The sequence below is a fragment of the Oncorhynchus keta genome, unplaced genomic scaffold (genome assembly GCF_023373465.1).
Source record: "Oncorhynchus keta strain PuntledgeMale-10-30-2019 unplaced genomic scaffold, Oket_V2 Un_scaffold_3208_pilon_pilon, whole genome shotgun sequence".
Taxonomy (NCBI): domain Eukaryota; kingdom Metazoa; phylum Chordata; class Actinopteri; order Salmoniformes; family Salmonidae; genus Oncorhynchus; species Oncorhynchus keta.
The window spans coordinates 702,556-721,057 of NW_026290915.1; the positions used below are offsets into that span (position 1 = coordinate 702,556).

The following is an 18,502-nucleotide window of genomic DNA, read 5'->3' on the forward strand; positions in this document are numbered from 1 at the left end:
CATGATATTTATGTGTTTTTTAAATATATTTCCACACTATGCATTTGGAATAATACTGTGACATTTTGAAACTAATTAGAATGCCCTTTTAGTGTAAGAGCTGTTTGAGAAGACATCCTGACATTTCAGCCTGTTTTGGTGGGATGGAGTTTTGTCCTTCCATGGTGACATCGCCATGCGGTAAATTAGTTAATAGACCAATAAGAAAGAGAGTTCCAAACCTCTCTGCCAATAACAGCTCATTTTCTGTTTTCCCCTCCTCACTCAGAACACTCCCAGACAGTCCCAGCTAAATTCTTTCTTGAGAAATGTCTCTTTGCTAAGAAGCAATTTTTGTTTCTTTTTGAGCGCTTTAATTGAAAACATTCACAGTAAAGTACTTAATTGTTACCCAGAAACTATTTGATATTTAGTTACAAATGGCTGCATTGGACCTTTAAACTCTGTGCTGTTTTTCTTTCTTCCCCACAATGAAAACAAAGTTAGTGCCAAGGTAGCCGCAGTTTATTGTTTTATACAGAACAGAATGCAATAACTTTGAGTTGCAATATGACATGAGATTTTATCATGATGGTGACTGTATCACTGGTGCTCCCTGAACAACAGTCAGAGAACTGTACTGATAGTGTCTGATGTGTTGCATGTGAATGACAGAACACCGTTGGTTGTTTTTTCTCCTTCAACCTTTTGACAAGGACAGATCATCTTAGGGAAAGGACTGCTGTCCTCTCTGTTGCATGCTCACAGCCTGTAATAGATGTCATAGATGTTGTCACAACAACAACAACAACAACTGAAATTATCTGAATTGTGCTATTCAAACTAACCATGGCTAACATGTCAGCACTGGCTTACTAGCAAATGCTAAATTCCTACTTATATGTTATGATTTTGATAATATGTCTTGCTATTAGTGTCCGTGTAAGAATTAAACCTTCAGTCCCAAAACAGGGGACTTTCTCGGCCGGGTATCAGCAGAACAAATAATAATATAGATACATTTCAGTGAAAACACAAACACTCTCTCAATGTCCTTTCTCTACAACAGTCCTCCACTTCCTGTTGAAGTATGGGACATGGACACAGAGGGTTATGCTATTAAAACCAAAGGGCAACATATTCCCAGGAAGAGGAATCTGATAAACTATGTTGCCAGTTTCTCAAGGGGAGAGGGGGATGGAGGAAGAGGTCTGTTGAAAGGGAATGGGGCCAGATTCCCGGAGGAGATTCCGACACAAAACTAGGAATGTCATTTGTGCATCAGCGTGTTGAACCATTACAACAATTCTCAAGCAACAAGTCAATATAGACAAATTAGACTATTAGCAAACATTTGTGAACTGTTGACATTGTTGAACGCATGTCTGGTTGAATCTCTACTTTATCTGTATAGCAAGACAAGCGTTGAAACATATGAAATGAGTTAAATTACATTGGTGTTGATACTCCTCACCCCAGTCTGCAAATTAAATGATTTGACTGACATCTCTGCAGTGACTCGGTGAGAAAACATCAATGAACTCAGTGTATTCATTTGGATTTGCCTCTGTCTCCTTTGGGGACCCCCTAATCACTGTCCAAAGTGCTGTGATGTCCGCGTGTTTATGTGCAGTTGTAATGTCTGAGGCTACTGAAGGAAGTGGGCATGGGCCCATGTAAGCAGCCCTGGAATTTGAAAGACAGGAAGGCCTGTTGATAAGAATCACACCAGGCAGTCTGTGCTCTAAACACCCCTAGACTAGAACATTATACAATGGTTTCTAATGGGCAGAATGACCTGTTAGTTAAACATAGGGCTACTTTAAGATGTTTTTCCTTGTCAACATATTTGGTTATATGTACATGGATAATTATCAGTGTAACCACAACAACTACAGTACAAATACATTTAGTACATTTCAACGATAAAAACATGAACGTTTCTCGGGTAGTTTTTCATTCACAATGGAGCCCCTGCTGATCCGTTCTAAAACCCTCGAATAATATGAATAAAGTAAAAGATGACATTATGATTATCGTTTGACTCTATAACCAACTATAGACTGGGACTGAAAATTATGATACACTTTCTAGTGACTTAAATGTCTCGAACTAAGGGGGCTACTGTGTTTTGGTGGTAACCATGGCTACCTCCACTTATTATTTAAACTGTGTTTGTCATATCTCCACAGTGTCTTATAGTCATTTCGAGGTAAGTGATCTTATCAATGCCATTTTATGATGCCATCAGAGAGAAAGGCTTGGTTTGCAGACCATGTATGGGTAAATGTGTGTTGTGTTGTCATATAGCCATGGGACGGAACTATTTCACATTTCCCAAGCTAATTTTAGAAACTCAAGTTCAACTACTCCTCTATAGGCTTGTCTGTCTTTGGGCTATATCAACATCTGACTGCCTGTTTCCTCTGTAACACAACCTTCACAACTAGGCCTATTAAAGGAGCATTCCATAATATTGCCACACACAAATAGATTGTAATGTCTATGATATATAGTAGTAAAGGAATAGTATTCCTTGAAATATTTTTTTGTTGTATTTTAATCATTTGAAAAGCTATAAGGTTGCTTGTCTACCGAGTGTCTGGTCCGCCCATCTTCAACAGCAGTGCCTTCCTGATTCGCAGGAAGGCACTGGCATATATAATAGGTTCTCCTTCTTGCAGGTTGCAAATGTAAACAACATAGGCCTGACCATATTTCATGTCCCACAAGGAATGTGTTTTTGGTTTATGATCAGGTTAAAAAAACTGTAGTAAGCTATGTTCCATACTGCCTCTTTAAAGGGCTGAGGAATACTGAAATGTACACTATTCTACATCTCTACCAGTATCTACTGTGCACTGTTTCCAAGAAAGAATGTTAACCTCAGAGATAAGATGAACACACTGACCAATATAGAAAGACATGTCTGTTCTCTCTCTTAGTTCAACCACAGATACCATAACACCCTGACATGTCTGTACCCTCTCTTAGTTCAACCACAGATACCATATCACCCTGACATGTCTGTACCCTCTTAGTTCACCCACAGATACCATATCACCCTGACATGTCTGTTCTCTCTTAGTTCAACCACAGATACCATAACACCCTGACATGTCTGTACCCTCTCTTAGTTCAACCACAGATACCATATCACCCTGACATGTCTGTACCCTCTCTTAGTTCAACCACAGATACCATAACACCCTGACATGTCTGTTCCCTCTCTTAGTTCACCAACAGATACCATAACACCCTGACATGTCTGTTCCCTCTCTTAGTTCAACCACAGATACCATAACACCCTGACATGTCTGTACCCTCTCTTAGTTCAACCACAGATACCATAACACCCTGACATGTCTGTTCCCTCTCTTAGTTCAACCACAGATACCATAACACCCTGACATGTCTGTTCTCTCTCTTAGTTCAACCACAGATACCATAACACCCTGACATGTCTGTACCCTCTCTTAGTTCAACCACAGATACCATAACACCCTGACATGTCTGTTCCCTCTTAGTTCAACCACAGATACCATAACACCCTGACATGTCTGTTCTCTCTCTTAGTTCAACCACAGATACCATATCACCCTGACATGTCTGTACCCTCTCTTAGTTCAACCACAGATACCATAACACCCTGACATGTCTGTTCCCTCTCTTAGTTCAACCACAGATACCATAACACCCTGACATGTCTGTTCCTCTCTTAGTTCAACCACAGATACCATAACACCCTGACATGTCTGTACCCTCTCTTAGTTCAACCACAGATACCATAACACCCTGACATGTCTGTTCCCTCTCTTAGTTCAACCACAGATACCATAACACCCTGACAAGTCTGTTCCCTCTCTTACATCTGTTTGTTTACGTTGTAGTTTGACGAGGATTTTACTTTGTTTAGAGTTTTACTGGCGCCACTTTGCATTTAAAAGCCTTGTTGTGCTGCTCTTTTACAAGTGCGGAGTACTTAGAGAGAGTGTTGTCTGTTGCTGTCTAAATGAACATCAATCAAAGAACCTAAATCCAAACATATAATTAACTCTCCACCTCCCCTCCTGCTCTCTCTACCTCTCAGAACATATATTGACTAACAGACAACGTCAAGTCCCTACTAGTGACAGAGCACAGTCCTTTCTGACTTAGAGGGACTAAATCAATCTAATCCAAATAAACACTTTTCTTACAATATATCATCTTGAAACCTGTGCTGTAGGTGGGATGCAGATTATCTTCAGGCGGTTAGTTGCAATTCAACACTTCTACAAAGCAGGAATCGCATGTTATTAAGTAAAGTCTTAATGGGAAATCTGCCATATGGTCACCTTTTTTTAATGACAAGAACCAGTTGTGTTTTTGACATTAGTCCTGTCTGTTGTTGGGAAATACAATATGGCCAGTGCTACATCCTGTTCAATCTTCTTTCTTTTCTCAGGGATCAGTGGAATCACATTCAAATGTATTTTGCCTCTGAAAATCTGGAAATCAAATGACAATGGTCATCATTACAGATGGAAACACTGGGATTACACACTTTTTTACGGCTAAAATCTGTTTTCTCTCTGATTGGTGCCCTATTTGGAATGTGCATACCAGCAGAGGGTTTTCTGGACAGAAGAAAGCTGGATTCTTGAGTCACCTGCTCAATTTAGACTCTAAGGCAGTCAGCAGAACTAACAGTGCAGAACCAGTGAGCGGAACTAATCTCATCAAATATTAAACCTGGTTTGGAGACTGGTTCAGTGGTGCAGGATTCCCCTGGGATCCAACATAGACAAAGCTTCAGGATTATAGAACACAGTGTACAGGAAGTGAAACCTGGAGCGGCCATTTTGAAAGAGTAGACTATGCCAAGAAGGAGCCTACAGAAAATAAGGTCAATGCTGTTTTGTGCCACCACTTCCACTTCAGATTTATAGACGAAATGCTGACAATGTAGCTGATGCAGGCAAGGAGAGAGGTGACTTCAACACACGTTGTAGAGCTTGTCAACAAGAAGCGTTTTGTAAACCACAAGAAACGAGGCCAACACTTCCAGTGTTAACACAGCTCTTTGCAATGAAACTTCCTATCTCTAATTGCATATATATATATACAGTACCAGTCAAAAGTTTTAGAACACCTACTCATTCAAGGGGTTTTCTTTATTTTGACTATTTTCTACATTGTAGAATATTAATGAAGACATCAAAACTATAAAATAACATATATGGAATCCTGTAGTAACCAAAAAAGTGTTAAACAAATCAAAATATATTTTACATTTGAGATTCTTCAAATAGCCACCCTTTGCCTTGATGACAGCTTTGCACACTCTTGGCATTCTCTCAACCAGCTTCACCTGGAATGCTTTTCCAACAGTCTTGAAGGAGTTCCCACATATGCTGAGCACTTGTTGGCTGATTTTCCTTCACTCTGTGGTCCGACTCATCCCAAACCATCTCAATTTGTTTGAGGTCGGGGGATTGTGGAGGCCAGGTCATCTGATGCAGCACTCCATCAATCTCCTTCTTGTTAAAATAGCCCTTACACAGCCTGGAGGTGTGTTTGGTCATTGTCCTGTTGAAAAACAAATAATAGTCCCACTAAGTGCAAACCAGATGGGATGGCGTATTGCTGCAGAATGCTGTGGTAGCCATGCTGGTTAAGTGTGCCTTGAATTCTAAACAAATCACAGTGTCACCAGCAAAGCAGCCACACACCATAACACCTCCTCCTCCATGCTTTACGGTGGGAAGTACACATGCGGGGATAATCTGTTCACCCACACCGTGTCTCACAAAGACACTGCAGGTTGGAACAAAAAATACAATCCAGTCCAATTTGGACTCCAGACCAAAGGACAATTTTCCACCGGTCTAAGGTCCATTGCTCATGTTTCTTGGCCCGAGCAAGTCTCTTCTTCTTATTGGTGTCCTTTAGTAGTGGTTTCTTTGCAGCAATTCGATCATGAAGGCCTGATTCACACATCTCAGTTGATGTTGAGATGTGTCTGTTACTTGAACTCTGTGTAGCATTTATTTGGGCTGCAATTTCCGAGGCTGGTAACTCTAATGAACCTATCCTCTGCCGTAGAGGTAACTCTGGGTCTTCCATTCCTGTGGCAGTCCTCATGAGAGTCAGTTTCATCATGGCGCTTGATAGTTTTTGCGACTGCACTTGAATAAACTTTCAAAGTTCTTGAAGTTTTCTGTATTGACTGACCTTCATGTCTTAAAGTAATGATGGACTGTTGTTTCTCTTTGCTTATTTGAGCTGTTCTTTCCATAATATGGCCTTGGTCTTTTACCAAGTAGGGCTCTTCTGTATACCTCCCTTACCTTGTCAAAACAAAACTGATTGGCTCAAACACATTAAGAAGGAAAGACATTCCACAACTTAACTTTTAAGAAGGTACAGCTGTTAATTGAAATGCATTCCAGGTGACTACCTCATGAAGCTGGTTGAGAGAATGCCAAGAGTGTGCAAAGCTGTCAACAAGGCAAAGGGTTTCTATTTGAAGAATCTCAAATATAAAATATATTTTGATTTGTTTAACACTTTTTTGGTTACAACATGATTCCATATGTGTTATTTCATAATGTTTATGTCTTCAATGTAGAAAATAAGGTGTTTGGATGTGGGTAGAGGAGGTTGTGTTTTGGAGGTGGGTAGAGGAGGTTGAGGAGGTTGAGTTTTGGAGGTGGGTACAGGAGGTTGAGTTTTGGAGGTGGGTACAGGAGGTTGAGTTTTGGAGGTGGGTAGAGGAGGTTGAGTTTTGAGGTAGAGGAGGTTGAGTTTTGGAGGTGGGGAGGAGGTTGAGTTTTGGAGGTGGGTAGAGGAGGTTGTGTTTTTGGAGGTTGTGTTTTGAGGTAGAGGAGGTTGTGTTTTGGAGGTGGGTAGAGGAGGTTGAGTTTTGGAGGTGGGTAGAGGAGGTTGAGTTTTGGAGGTTAGAGGAGGTTGAGTTTTGAGGTGGGTAGAGGAGGTTGAGTTTTGGAGGTGGGTAGAGGAGGTTGAGTTTTTTGGAGGTTGAGTTTTGGAGGTGGGTAGAGGAGGTTGAGTTTTGGAGGTGGGTAGAGGAGGTTGAGTTTTGGAGGTGGGTAGAGGAGGTTGAGTTTTGGAGGTGGGTAGAGGAGGTTGAGTTTTGGAGGTGGGTAGAGGAGGTTGAGTTTTGGAGGTGGGTAGAGGAGGTTGAGTTTTGGAGGTGGGTAGAGGAGGTTGAGTTTTGGAGGTGGGTAGAGGAGGTTGAGTTTTGGAGGTGGGTAGAGGAGGTTGAGTTTTGGAGGTGGGTAGAGGAGGTTGAGTTTTGGAGGTGGGTAGAGGAGGTTGAGTTTTGGAGGTGGGTAGAGGAGGTTGAGTTTTGGAGGTGGGTAGAGGAGGTTGTGTTTTGGAGGTGGAGGAGGTTGAGTTTTGGAGGTGGGTAGAGGAGGTTGAGTTTTGGAGGTGGGTAGAGGAGGTTGAGTTTTGGAGGTGGGTAGCAGGTGGAGGTTGAAGTTTGGAGGTGGGTAGAAAGGAGGTTGAGTTTTGGAGGTGGGTAGGGTTGGAGGTTGAGTTTTCCACCAGGTGGGCTTTTTAGGGATAGGTTGGGTTTTGGAGCATGGGCCTGTCATAATGCGTTCCTCTCTGGTTCAGTTTAAGAGGATGTAGGAGTGCATTTAGAGGAGCTGTTGAGTTTTGGAGATTTGAACTTCAGAGGAGGTTGAGTTTTGGATGGGGGTGGGTAGAGGAGGTTAGTCCAGACAATAGATTTGAAGTCCAAAGTAGTAGGTGACTCAGGAGTTGAGTTTTGGAGGTGGGTAGAGGAGGTTGAGTTTTCACTAATTGCCTGTACATGCTAATAGGCTAAAGATTTACATGGAGGCTGTTGAGTTTTGGAGGTGGGTGTTCTGGAGGAGGTTGAGTTTTGGTTCTGGAGTAGGGCGTGGTTTTGGATGCTGTACATGAATGTAGAGGAGGTTGAGTTTTGGAGATGCTGTGGGTAGAGGAGGTTGAGTTTTGGAGGTGGGTAGAGGAGGTTGAGTTTTGGAGGTGGGTAGAGGAGGTTGAGTAGATTTGGAGGTGGGTAGAGGAGGTTGAGTTTTGGAGGTGCTAACGTATGTGGAGGTACATGCTGTGCGTTGTACATGCTAAGGTGGGTAGATGCTGAGGTTGTGTTTTGGAGGTGGGTAGAGGAGGTTGAGTTTTGGAGGTGGGATAATCCACCCAGAGGAGGTTGAGTTTTGGAGGTGGGTAAGGAGGTTGAGTTTTGGACATGGGTAAGGAGGTTGAGCAGTCTTTGGAGGTGGGTACTATTAGGAGGTTGAGTTTTGGAGGTGAAACTTAACTAAGGATGGTTGCATTTGGATGGTGGTAACACAGTAGTTGAGCTGTGTGTTTAGAGGAGGTGGAACAAAAGGCCCATTGGGAAGGGAGCCAACGAGGACAGCTGCAGTTACACAGGTCAAGGTGAAACAGGCCAAGACGAGTGGTGAAGATTTTGGAGGTGGGTAAGGATGAGTGGACAGGAAGGGTAGAGGTTGACTGTTTTGGAGAGTGGGTAGTGGAGAGGAGGTTGAGTTTTGGAGGTGGGTAGACTAGTGGAGAGGGAGGTAGTGAGGAAGTTTTGGAGGTGGGACTAGTGGAGGGAGAGGAGACTTGAGTTTTGGAGGAAGGGTAGTGGAAGACTAGTGCAGGGTAAGGGTTGAGTTTTGGAGGTGGGTAGACGTGGGAGGTTGTGAAGACAGTGGAGACTAGTGGAGTAGGAAGGAGGGTGGAGAGGAAGGGTAGTGGAGGTGGGTAGGAAGGAGGACTAGTGAGTTTTGGAGGTGGGTAGAGGAGGTTGAGTTTTGAGCAGGTGGAGTTTTTAAAGGGAAGCAGTAATGGGGAGGGAGAAATGGGAACAGAAAAAGGAACATTCCAGACTTAGTCAAAGTGAAGTGCATTACTCGGGGGCGCCCGATGGGGTTGGCAGGCTCATCACACGTTACACAACGCCTCCAGTCAACTCCACCAGCGCCAGCTGAGGCTTTACTTAGCGGGATAAATATTTCATACACCACCTTCCCCATCGCATGGGCCTGTCATAATGCGTTCCCTCTGACAACTAAGCACAACTCCACTTCTGGCCATAAGAGGATCCCGGAGTTTGCATAATTTAGACGGCCCATGCTGTGAAATGTGCCCCCTACCCTTATCAAATATGTATCAGATTTGAACTTCAGGGAGGTTGTATTTGGCATGGGGGTGGGTTGGGGTTGAAGAGCTAGTCCAGACAATAGATGTGTGTGAAGTCCAAAGTAGTAGTGTGACTCTGTCAAGAACTTTTCCTGTCCAGACCACTGGGAAAGACTGAAACAGGCCTAAACGTAGTGTGGATAGTGGAGAGGAGGGTAGTGGAGAGGAATAGTAAATGCTGTGGGAGGAAGGGTAGTGGATACTGTACATGCTAGGATGACTAGTGGAGAGGAAGGATGCTGTACATGCTAAGGGATGACTAGTGGAGAGGAAGTGGAGCGTGGAAGGACTGTACATGGCTAAGGTGCGTGGATGAGTAGTGTACATGCTAACGTGCGTGGATACTGTACATGCTAACGTGCTAGTGGAGAGAGGATGACATGTAGGAGAGGATGACTAGTGGAGAGGAAGGGTAGTGGTGAGGAAGACGTGGAGAGGGAGCTGTACAGGCTAAAGTGGAGAGGATGCTGTACATGACTGCAGAGGAAGACGTGAGTGGATGACTAGTGGAGAGGAAGACTAGTGGGGAGGAAGACTAGTGGAGAGGAAGACTAGTGGAGAGTAAGGGTAGTGGAGAGGAGAGGAAGACTAGTGGGGAGGAAGACTAGTGGAGAGGAAGGGTAGTGGAGAGGAAGACTAGTGGAGAGGAAGGGTAGTGGAGAGGAAGGGTAGTGGAGAGGAAGACTAGTGGAGAGGAAGACTAGTGGAGAGGAAGACTAGTGGAGAGGAAGACTAGTGGAGAGGAAGACTAGAGGAAGACTAGTGGAGAGGAAGACTAGTGGAGAGGAAGACTAGTGGGGAGGAAGACTAGTGGGGAGGAAGACTAGTGGAGAGGAAGACTAGTGGAGAGGAAGACTAGTGGAGAGGAAGACTAGTGGAGAGGAAGACTAGTGGAGAGGAAGACTAGTGGAGAGGAAGACTAGTGGGAGGAAGGGTAGTGGAGAGGAAGACTAGTGGGGAGGAAGACTAGTGGGGAGACTAGTGGGGAGGAAGACTAGTGGAGAGGAAGACTAGTGGAGAGGAAGACTAGTGGAGAGGAAGGGTAGTGGAGAGGAAGAGTAGTGGGGAGGAAGACTAGTGGAGAGGAAGACTAATGGAGAGGAAGACTAGTGGAGAGGAGAGGAAGAGTAAGGGTAGTGGAGAGGAAGACTAGTGGGGAGGAAGACTAGTGGAGAGGAGGGTAGTGGAGAGGAAGACTAGTGGTGAGGAAGACTCGTGGAGAGGAAGGGTAGTGGAGAGTTGCAAGGAACACTTGCTGTATGGGTAAGTCTTTGGGAAATTGTCTTAACCTCATTTCTCAATAATAGTGTAGCTATTTCTGGGGGTAGCCCAAATGGTAAACCTTTAACACCTTAGCCATTACATGAAGAGATCCAAACCTTTTGATGAGGTCGTTGGTGTTTTACTTAGGATCGGTCAACTTCCGTCCTCCGGTGCTGGAGTGGTGTCACACTTTTCCCCACCCCTAGAAAACACAGCGGTTTATACTAATTGCATTCTAAACTGATGATTGTGATACATTTATTATTGGACTCAGGTGTGTTAACTGAGGTTGGGGCAAAAGTGTGACACCAATCAGGGCCATAAAGACTGGAGTTGCCCATCCCTGTGCAAAAATATTATATCTGTGCTCATGCTTCTAGTACAGGGCTCTCCAACCCTGTTCCTGGAGAGGACCCTCCTGTTGGTTTTCACTCTTACCCTAATCTAGCACACCTGAATATAATAATTAGCTGGTTGATAATCTGATTGGGTTAGTTATAACTGGGTTTGGAGTAAAAACCTACAGGAAGGTGGCTCTAAAGGAACAGGGTTGGAGTTAAAAGTTACAGGAGGGTAGATCTTCAGGAACAGGGTTGGAGTTAACCTACTGGAGGGTAGATCTCCAGGAACAGGGTTGGAGTTAAAACCTACAGGAGGGTAGCTCTCCAGGAACAGGGTTGGAGTTAACCTACAGGAGGGTAGCTCTCCAGGAACAGGGTTGGAGTTAAAACCTACAGGAGGGTAGCTATCCAGGAACAGGGTTGGAGAGCCCTGCTCTAGTGTTTTCAGTCATATGAATGTGAGAGGACACTGCGTGGGAGTTCAGGCATGGTTGTGAATCTACTAAAGAGTCAAGGGGTCAAGTCTGGGATTATTTGCTTGCCAGTGAGTTGTGTAGGAGTGTTATTTCTCTGTTATCTAGCTGGCCTAAGCATAAAGGAGATGTGCTGCATCTAGCAGGCAGGTATATCATTAAATAGCATAAGACATACTAACATTAGAAGTGGTAATAAATGGAGTAGATCTAAAACGGGAAGCATAAATTGCTAGAGCAGATAAAGTCTGGTTCCAAAGCAAAACCATGTTTTCATTATGGTAGATAGTTTGAAACGGCCTCCCATACCCGAGTTCATTTAGAGAACTAAATCATCATTTTAAATAGTACCAAAACGTTCTCCTAAGACATGACGTCAAAATATGACAACAGCTGCTACAGATGTATTTAATATATATTTTTTCAAAATCTTGTACATTTAAGAAGCAAAATGTTATTCAGCAATAAAATAAATGTGTGTATCGTCTGCCCCAACAAGACAAGAACAAAGCAGGTCTGTCTTCTTCGAGCTCGGAGAGGGATACCATACAATCCAACCATGTGATCGTGTGCCAATAGACACAGAGAGGTAGAAAGTTAATATATCTCCATAGAAGGTAATGTTTGCCAGTTCCTAATTATTGTTGACATCCATGAAAATGAACCCTTAATCATCCTCCATGTAAGGTGAACCTACGCACCAGAAGGCCTGTCTGTTATTTTAGTGATATTGAAAGGGCATTACTAAACCCTACTCTCTAATTCTGCTCAAATGCTGGTCATGAATGACCAGTTATGGTCAAATTGTGGTAATTACTCAAAGTAAGGTTTTGGATCATTGCCCAGCCACTGCAAGTTCAGAAGAGACAGCATCAATATCCAAGTTATAGAGAAGTAAGTTGACTGTTTTAGGACTCTATTGAGAATGGGGTTTTTCTGTTTAGTCTCGTGCCCAAATAAATTAAACAGATACATTAGGTGCTGTGGTGAATTTATAATGGACATAATGTTTAAAGAGTAACTTACATTATGTTGACACGGCAGACACCACTGTGGTGAATTTATAATGGCCATAATGTTTAAAGAGTAACTTCCATTATGTTTACACGGCAGACACCACTGTGGTGAATTTATAATGGCCATAATGTTTAAAGAGTAACTTCCATTATGTTTACACGGCAGACACCACTGTGGTGAATTTATAATGGCCATAATGTTTAAAGAGTAACTTCCATTATGTTTACATGGCAGACACCACTGTGGTGAATTTATAATGGACATAATGTTTAAAGAGTAACTTCCATTATGTTTACATGGCAGACACCACTGTGGTGAATTTATAATGGCCATAATGTTTAAAGAGTAACTTCCATTATGTTTACACGGCAGACACCACTGTGGTGAATTTATAATGGCCATAATGTTTAAAGAGTAACTTCCATTATGTTTACACGGCAGACACCACTGTGGTGAATTTATAATGGCCATAATGTTTAAAGAGTAAGACATTATGTTTACACAGCAGACACCACTGTGGTGAATTTATAATGGCCATAATGTTTAAAGAGTAACTTCCATTATGTTTACACGGCAGACACCACTGTGGTGAATTTATAATGGCCATAATGTTTAAAAGTAACTTCCATTATGTTTACACGGCAGACACCACTGTGGTGAATTTATAATGGCAGACACCACTGTGGTGAATTTATTTAATGTTTAAAGTAACTCCATTATGTTTACACAGCAGACACCACTGTGGTGAATTTATAATGGACATAATGTTTAAAGAGTAACTTCCATTATGTTGACACGGCAGACACCACTGTGGTGAATTTATAATGGCCATAATGTTTAAAGAGTATCTTCCATTATGTTTAAAGACACCACTGTGGTGAATTTATAATGGCCATAATGTTTAAAGAGTAACTTCCATTATGTTTACACGGCAGACACCACTGTGGTGAATTTATAATGGACATAATGTTTAAAGAGTAACTTCCATTATGTTTACACGGCAGACACCACTGTGGTGAATTTATAATGGCCATAATGTTTAAAGAGTAACTTCCATTATGTTTGACACGGCAGACACCACTGTGGTGAATTTATATATATAAAGAGTAACTTCCCATAATGTTTAAAGAGTAACTCCATTATGTTTACACAGCAGACACCACTGTGGTGAATTTATAATGGCCATAATGTTTAAAGAGTAACTCCATTATGTTTACACAGCAGACACCACTGTGGTGAATTTATAACGGACATAATGTTTAAAGAGTAACTTCCATTATGTTTACACGGCTGACACCACTGTGGTGAATTTATAATGGCCATAACTCCATTATGTAGCAGACACCACTGTGGTGAATTTATAATGGCCATAATGTTTAAAGAGTAACTCCATTATGTTTACACAGCAGACACCACTGTGGTGAATTTATAATGGACATAATGTTTAAAGAGTAACTTACATTATGTTTACACGGCAGACACCACTGTGGTGAATTTATAATGGCCATAATGTTTAAAGAGTAACTTCCATTATGTTTACACGGCAGACACCACTGTGGTGAATTTATAATGGCCATAATGTTTAAAGAGTAACTTCCATTATGTTTACACGGCAGACACCACTGTGGTGAATTTATAATGGCCATAATGTTTAAAGAGTAACTTCCATTATGTTTACATGGCAGACACCACTGTGGTGAATTTATAATGGACATAATGTTTAAAGAGTAACTTCCATTATGTTTACAGGGCAGACACCACTGTGGTGAATTTATAATGGACATAATGTTTAAAGAGTAACTTCCATTATGTTTACATGGCAGACACCACTGTGGTGAATTTATAATGGCCATAATGTTTAAAGAGTAACTTCCATTATGTTGACACGGCAGACACCACTGTGGTGAATTTATAATGGCCATAATGTTTAAAGAGTAACTTCCATTATGTTTACACGGCAGACACCACTGTGGTGAATTTATAATGGCCATAATGTTTAAAGAGTAACTTCCATTATGTTTACACGGCAGACACCACTGTGGTGAATTTATAATGGCCATAATGTTTGAGTAACTTACATTATGTTTACACGGCAGACACCACTGTGGTGAATTTATAATGGACATAATGTTTAAAGAGTAACTTACATTATGTTTACACGGCAGACACCACTGTGGTGAATTTATAATGGCCATAATGTTTAAAGAGTAACTTCCATTATGTTTACACGGCAGACACCACTGTGGTGAATTTATAATGGCCATAATGTTTAAAGAGTAACTTACATTATGTTTACACGGCAGACACCACTGTGGTGAATTTATAATGGCCATAATGTTTAAAGAGTAACTTCCATTATGTTTACACGGCAGACACCACTGTGGTGAATTTATAATGGCCATAATGTTTAAAGAGTAACTTCCATTATGTTTACACGGCAGACACCACTGTGGTGAATTTATAATGGCCATAATGTTTAAAGAGTAACTTCCATTATGTTTACACGGCAGACACCACTGTGGTGAATTTATAATGGCCATAATGTTTAAAAAGTAACTTCCATTATGTTGACACGGCAGACACCACTGTGGTGAATTTATAATGGCCATAATGTTTAAAGAGTAACTTCCATTATGTTTACACGGCAGACACCACTGTGGTGAATTTATAATGGACATAATGTTTAAAGAGTAACTTCCATTATGTTTACACGGCAGACACCACTGTGGTGAATTTATAATGGCCATAATGTTTAAAGAGTAACTTCCATTATGTTTACACGGCTGACACCACTGTGGTGAATTTATAATGGCCATAATGTTTAAAGAGTAACTTCCATTATGTTTACACGGCAGACACCACTGTGGTGAATTTATAATGGACATAATGTTTAAAGAGTAACTTCCATTATGTTTACACGGCAGACACCACTGTGGTGAATTTATAATGGCCATAATGTTTAAAGAGTAACTTCCATTATGTTTACACGGCAGACACCACTGTGGTGAATTTATAATGGCCATAATGTTTAAAAAGTAACTTCCATTATGTTGACACGGCAGACACCACTGTGGTGAATTTATAATGGCCATAATGTTTAAAGAGTAACTTCCATTATGTTTACACGGCTGACACCACTGTGGTGAATTTATAATGGCCATAATGTTTAAAGAGTAACTCCATTATGTTTACACAGCAGACACCACTGTGGTGAATTTATAATGGCCATAATGTTTAAAGAGTAACTCCATTATGTTTACACAGCAGACACCACTGTGGTGAATTTATAACGGACATAATGTTTAAAGAGTAACTTCCATTATGTTTACACGGCTGACACCACTGTGGTGAATTTATAATGGCCATAATGTTTAAAGAGTAACTCCATTATGGTTACATAGCAGACACCACTGTGGTGAATTTATAATGGCCATAATGTTTAAAGAGTAACTCCATTATGTTTACACAGCAGACACCACTGTGGTGAATTTATAATGGACATAATGTTTAAAGAGTAACTTACATTATGTTGACACGGCAGACACCACTGTGGTGAATTTATAATGGCCATAATGTTTAAAGAGTATCTTCCATTATGTTTACACGGCAGACACCACTGTGGTGAATTTATAATGGCCATAATGTTTAAAGAGTAACTTCCATTATGTTTACACGGCAGACACCACTGTGGTGAATTTATAATGGCCATAATGTTTAAAGAGTAACTTCCATTATGTTTACACGGCAGACACCACTGTGGTGAATTTATAATGGCCATAATGTTTAAAGAGTAACTCCATTATGTTTACACAGCAGACACCACTGTGGTGAATTTATAATGGCCATAATGTTTAAAGAGTAACTCCATTATGTTTACACAGCAGACACCACTGTGGTGAATTTATAATGGACATAATGTTTAAAGAGTAACTTACATTATGTTGACACGGCAGACACCACTGTGGTGAATTTATAATGGCCATAATGTTTAAAGAGTATCTTCCATTATGTTTACACGGCAGACACCACTGTGGTGAATTTATAATGGCCATAATGTTTAAAGAGTAACTTCCATTATGTTTACAGGGCAGACACCACTGTGGTGAATTTATAATGGACATAATGTTTAAAGAGTAACTTCCATTATGTTTACACGGCAGACACCACTGTGGTGAATTTATAATGGCCATAATGTTTAAGGAGTAACTTCCATTATGTTTACACGGCAGACACCACTGTGGTGAATTTATAATGGCCATAATGTTTAAAGAGTAACTTCCATTATGTTTACACGGCAGACACCACTGTGGTGAATTTATAATGGCCATAATGTTTAAGGAGTAACTTCCATTATGTTTACACGGCAGACACCACTGTGGTGAATTTATAATGGCCATAATGTTTAAAGAGTAACTTCCATTATGTTTACACGGCAGACACCACTGTGGTGAATTTATAATGGCCATAATGTTTAAAGAGTAACTTCCATTATGTTTACACGGCAGACACCACTGTGGTGAATTTATAATGGCCATAATGTTTAAAAAGTAACTTCCATTATGTTGACACGGCAGACACCACTGTGGTGAATTTATAATGGCCATAATGTTTAAAGAGTAACTTCCATTATGTTTACACGGCTGACACCACTGTGGTGAATTTATAATGGCCATAATGTTTAAAGAGTAACTCCATTATGTTTACACAGCAGACACCACTGTGGTGAATTTATAATGGCCATAATGTTTAAAGAGTAACTCCATTATGTTTACACAGCAGACACCACTGTGGTGAATTTATAATGGACACAATGTTTAAAGAGTAACTTCCATTATGTTTACACGGCTGACACCACTGTGGTGAATTTATAATGGCCATAATGTTTAAAGAGTAACTCCATTATGTTTACACAGCAGACACCACTGTGGTGAATTTATAATGGACATAATGTTTAAAGAGTAACTTACATTATGTTGACACGGCAGACACCACTGTGGTGAATTTATAATGGCCATAATGTTTAAAGAGTATCTTCCATTATGTTTACACGGCAGACACCACTGTGGTGAATTTATAATGGCCATAATGTTTAAAGAGTAACTTCCATTATGTTTACACGGCAGACACCACTGTGGTGAATTTATAATGGACATAATGTTTAAAGAGTAACTTCCATTATGTTTACACGGCAGACACCACTGTGGTGAATTTATAATGGCCATAATGTTTAAGGAGTAACTTCCATTATGTTTACACGGCAGACACCACTGTGGTGAATTTATAATGGCCATAATGTTTAAAGAGTAACTTCCATTATGTTTACACGGCAGACACCACTGTGGTGAATTTATAATGGCCATAATGTTTAAGGAGTAACTTCCATTATGTTTACACGGCAGACACCACTGTGGTGAATTTATAATGGCCATAATGTTTAAAGAGTAACTTCCATTATGTTTACACGGCAGACACCACTGTGGTGAATTTATAATGGACATAATGTTTAAAGAGTAACTTCCACTATGTTGACATGGCAGACACCACTGTGGTGAATTTATAATGGCCATAATGTTTAAAGAGTAACTTCCATTATGTTTACAGGGCAGACACCACTGTGGTGAATTTATAATGGCCATAATGTTTAAAGAGTAACTTCCATTATGTTGACACGGCAGACACCACTGTGGTGAATTTATAATGGCCATAATGTTTAAAGAGTAACTTCCATTATGTTTACACGGCAGACACCACTGTGGTGAATTTATAATGGCCTTAATGTTTAAAGAGTAACTTCCATTATGTTTACACGGCAGACACCACTGTGGTGAATTTATAATGGCCATAATGTTTAAAGAGTAACTTCCATTATGTTTACACGGCAGACACCACTGTGGTGAATTTATAATGGCCATAATATTTAAAGAGTAACTTCCATTATGTTTACACGGCAGACACCACTGTGGTGAATTTATAATGGCCATAATGTTTAAAGAGTAACTTCCATTATGTTTACACGGCAGACACCACTGTGGTGAATTTATAATGGCCATAATGTTTAAAGAGAAACTTCCATTATGTTTACACGGCAGACACCACTGTGGTGAATTTATAATGGCCATAATGTTTAAAGAGTAACTTCCATTATGTTTACACGGCAGACACCACTGTGGTGAATTTATAATGGACATAATGTTTAAAGAGTAACTTCCATTATGTTTACACGGC

At 40.8% G+C, this 18,502-nt stretch overlaps 1 protein-coding gene across 2 annotated transcripts in view; it reads right to left on the reverse strand.

Moving 5' to 3' along the window:
- Positions 1–493: 493 nt before the first annotated feature.
- The window catches only part of LOC118382188 (uncharacterized), a 47,331-nt gene continuing 29,322 nt past the window's right edge, over positions 494–18,502 (reverse strand). Inside the window, exons 7-8 of one of the 2 annotated variants that reach the window (XR_008131758.1) lie at positions 10,563–10,648; positions 494–748 (exon numbers count right to left, since the gene is read on the reverse strand). Coding sequence is in view for 1 of the 2 variants with exons in the window: in XM_052515841.1 (XP_052371801.1) it covers positions 707–748 (42 nt within the window). In the remaining variant the exon portion in view is untranslated. The remainder of the gene's footprint in view (positions 749–10,562; positions 10,649–18,502) is intronic. The other variant, XM_052515841.1, reaches the window with a different exon arrangement.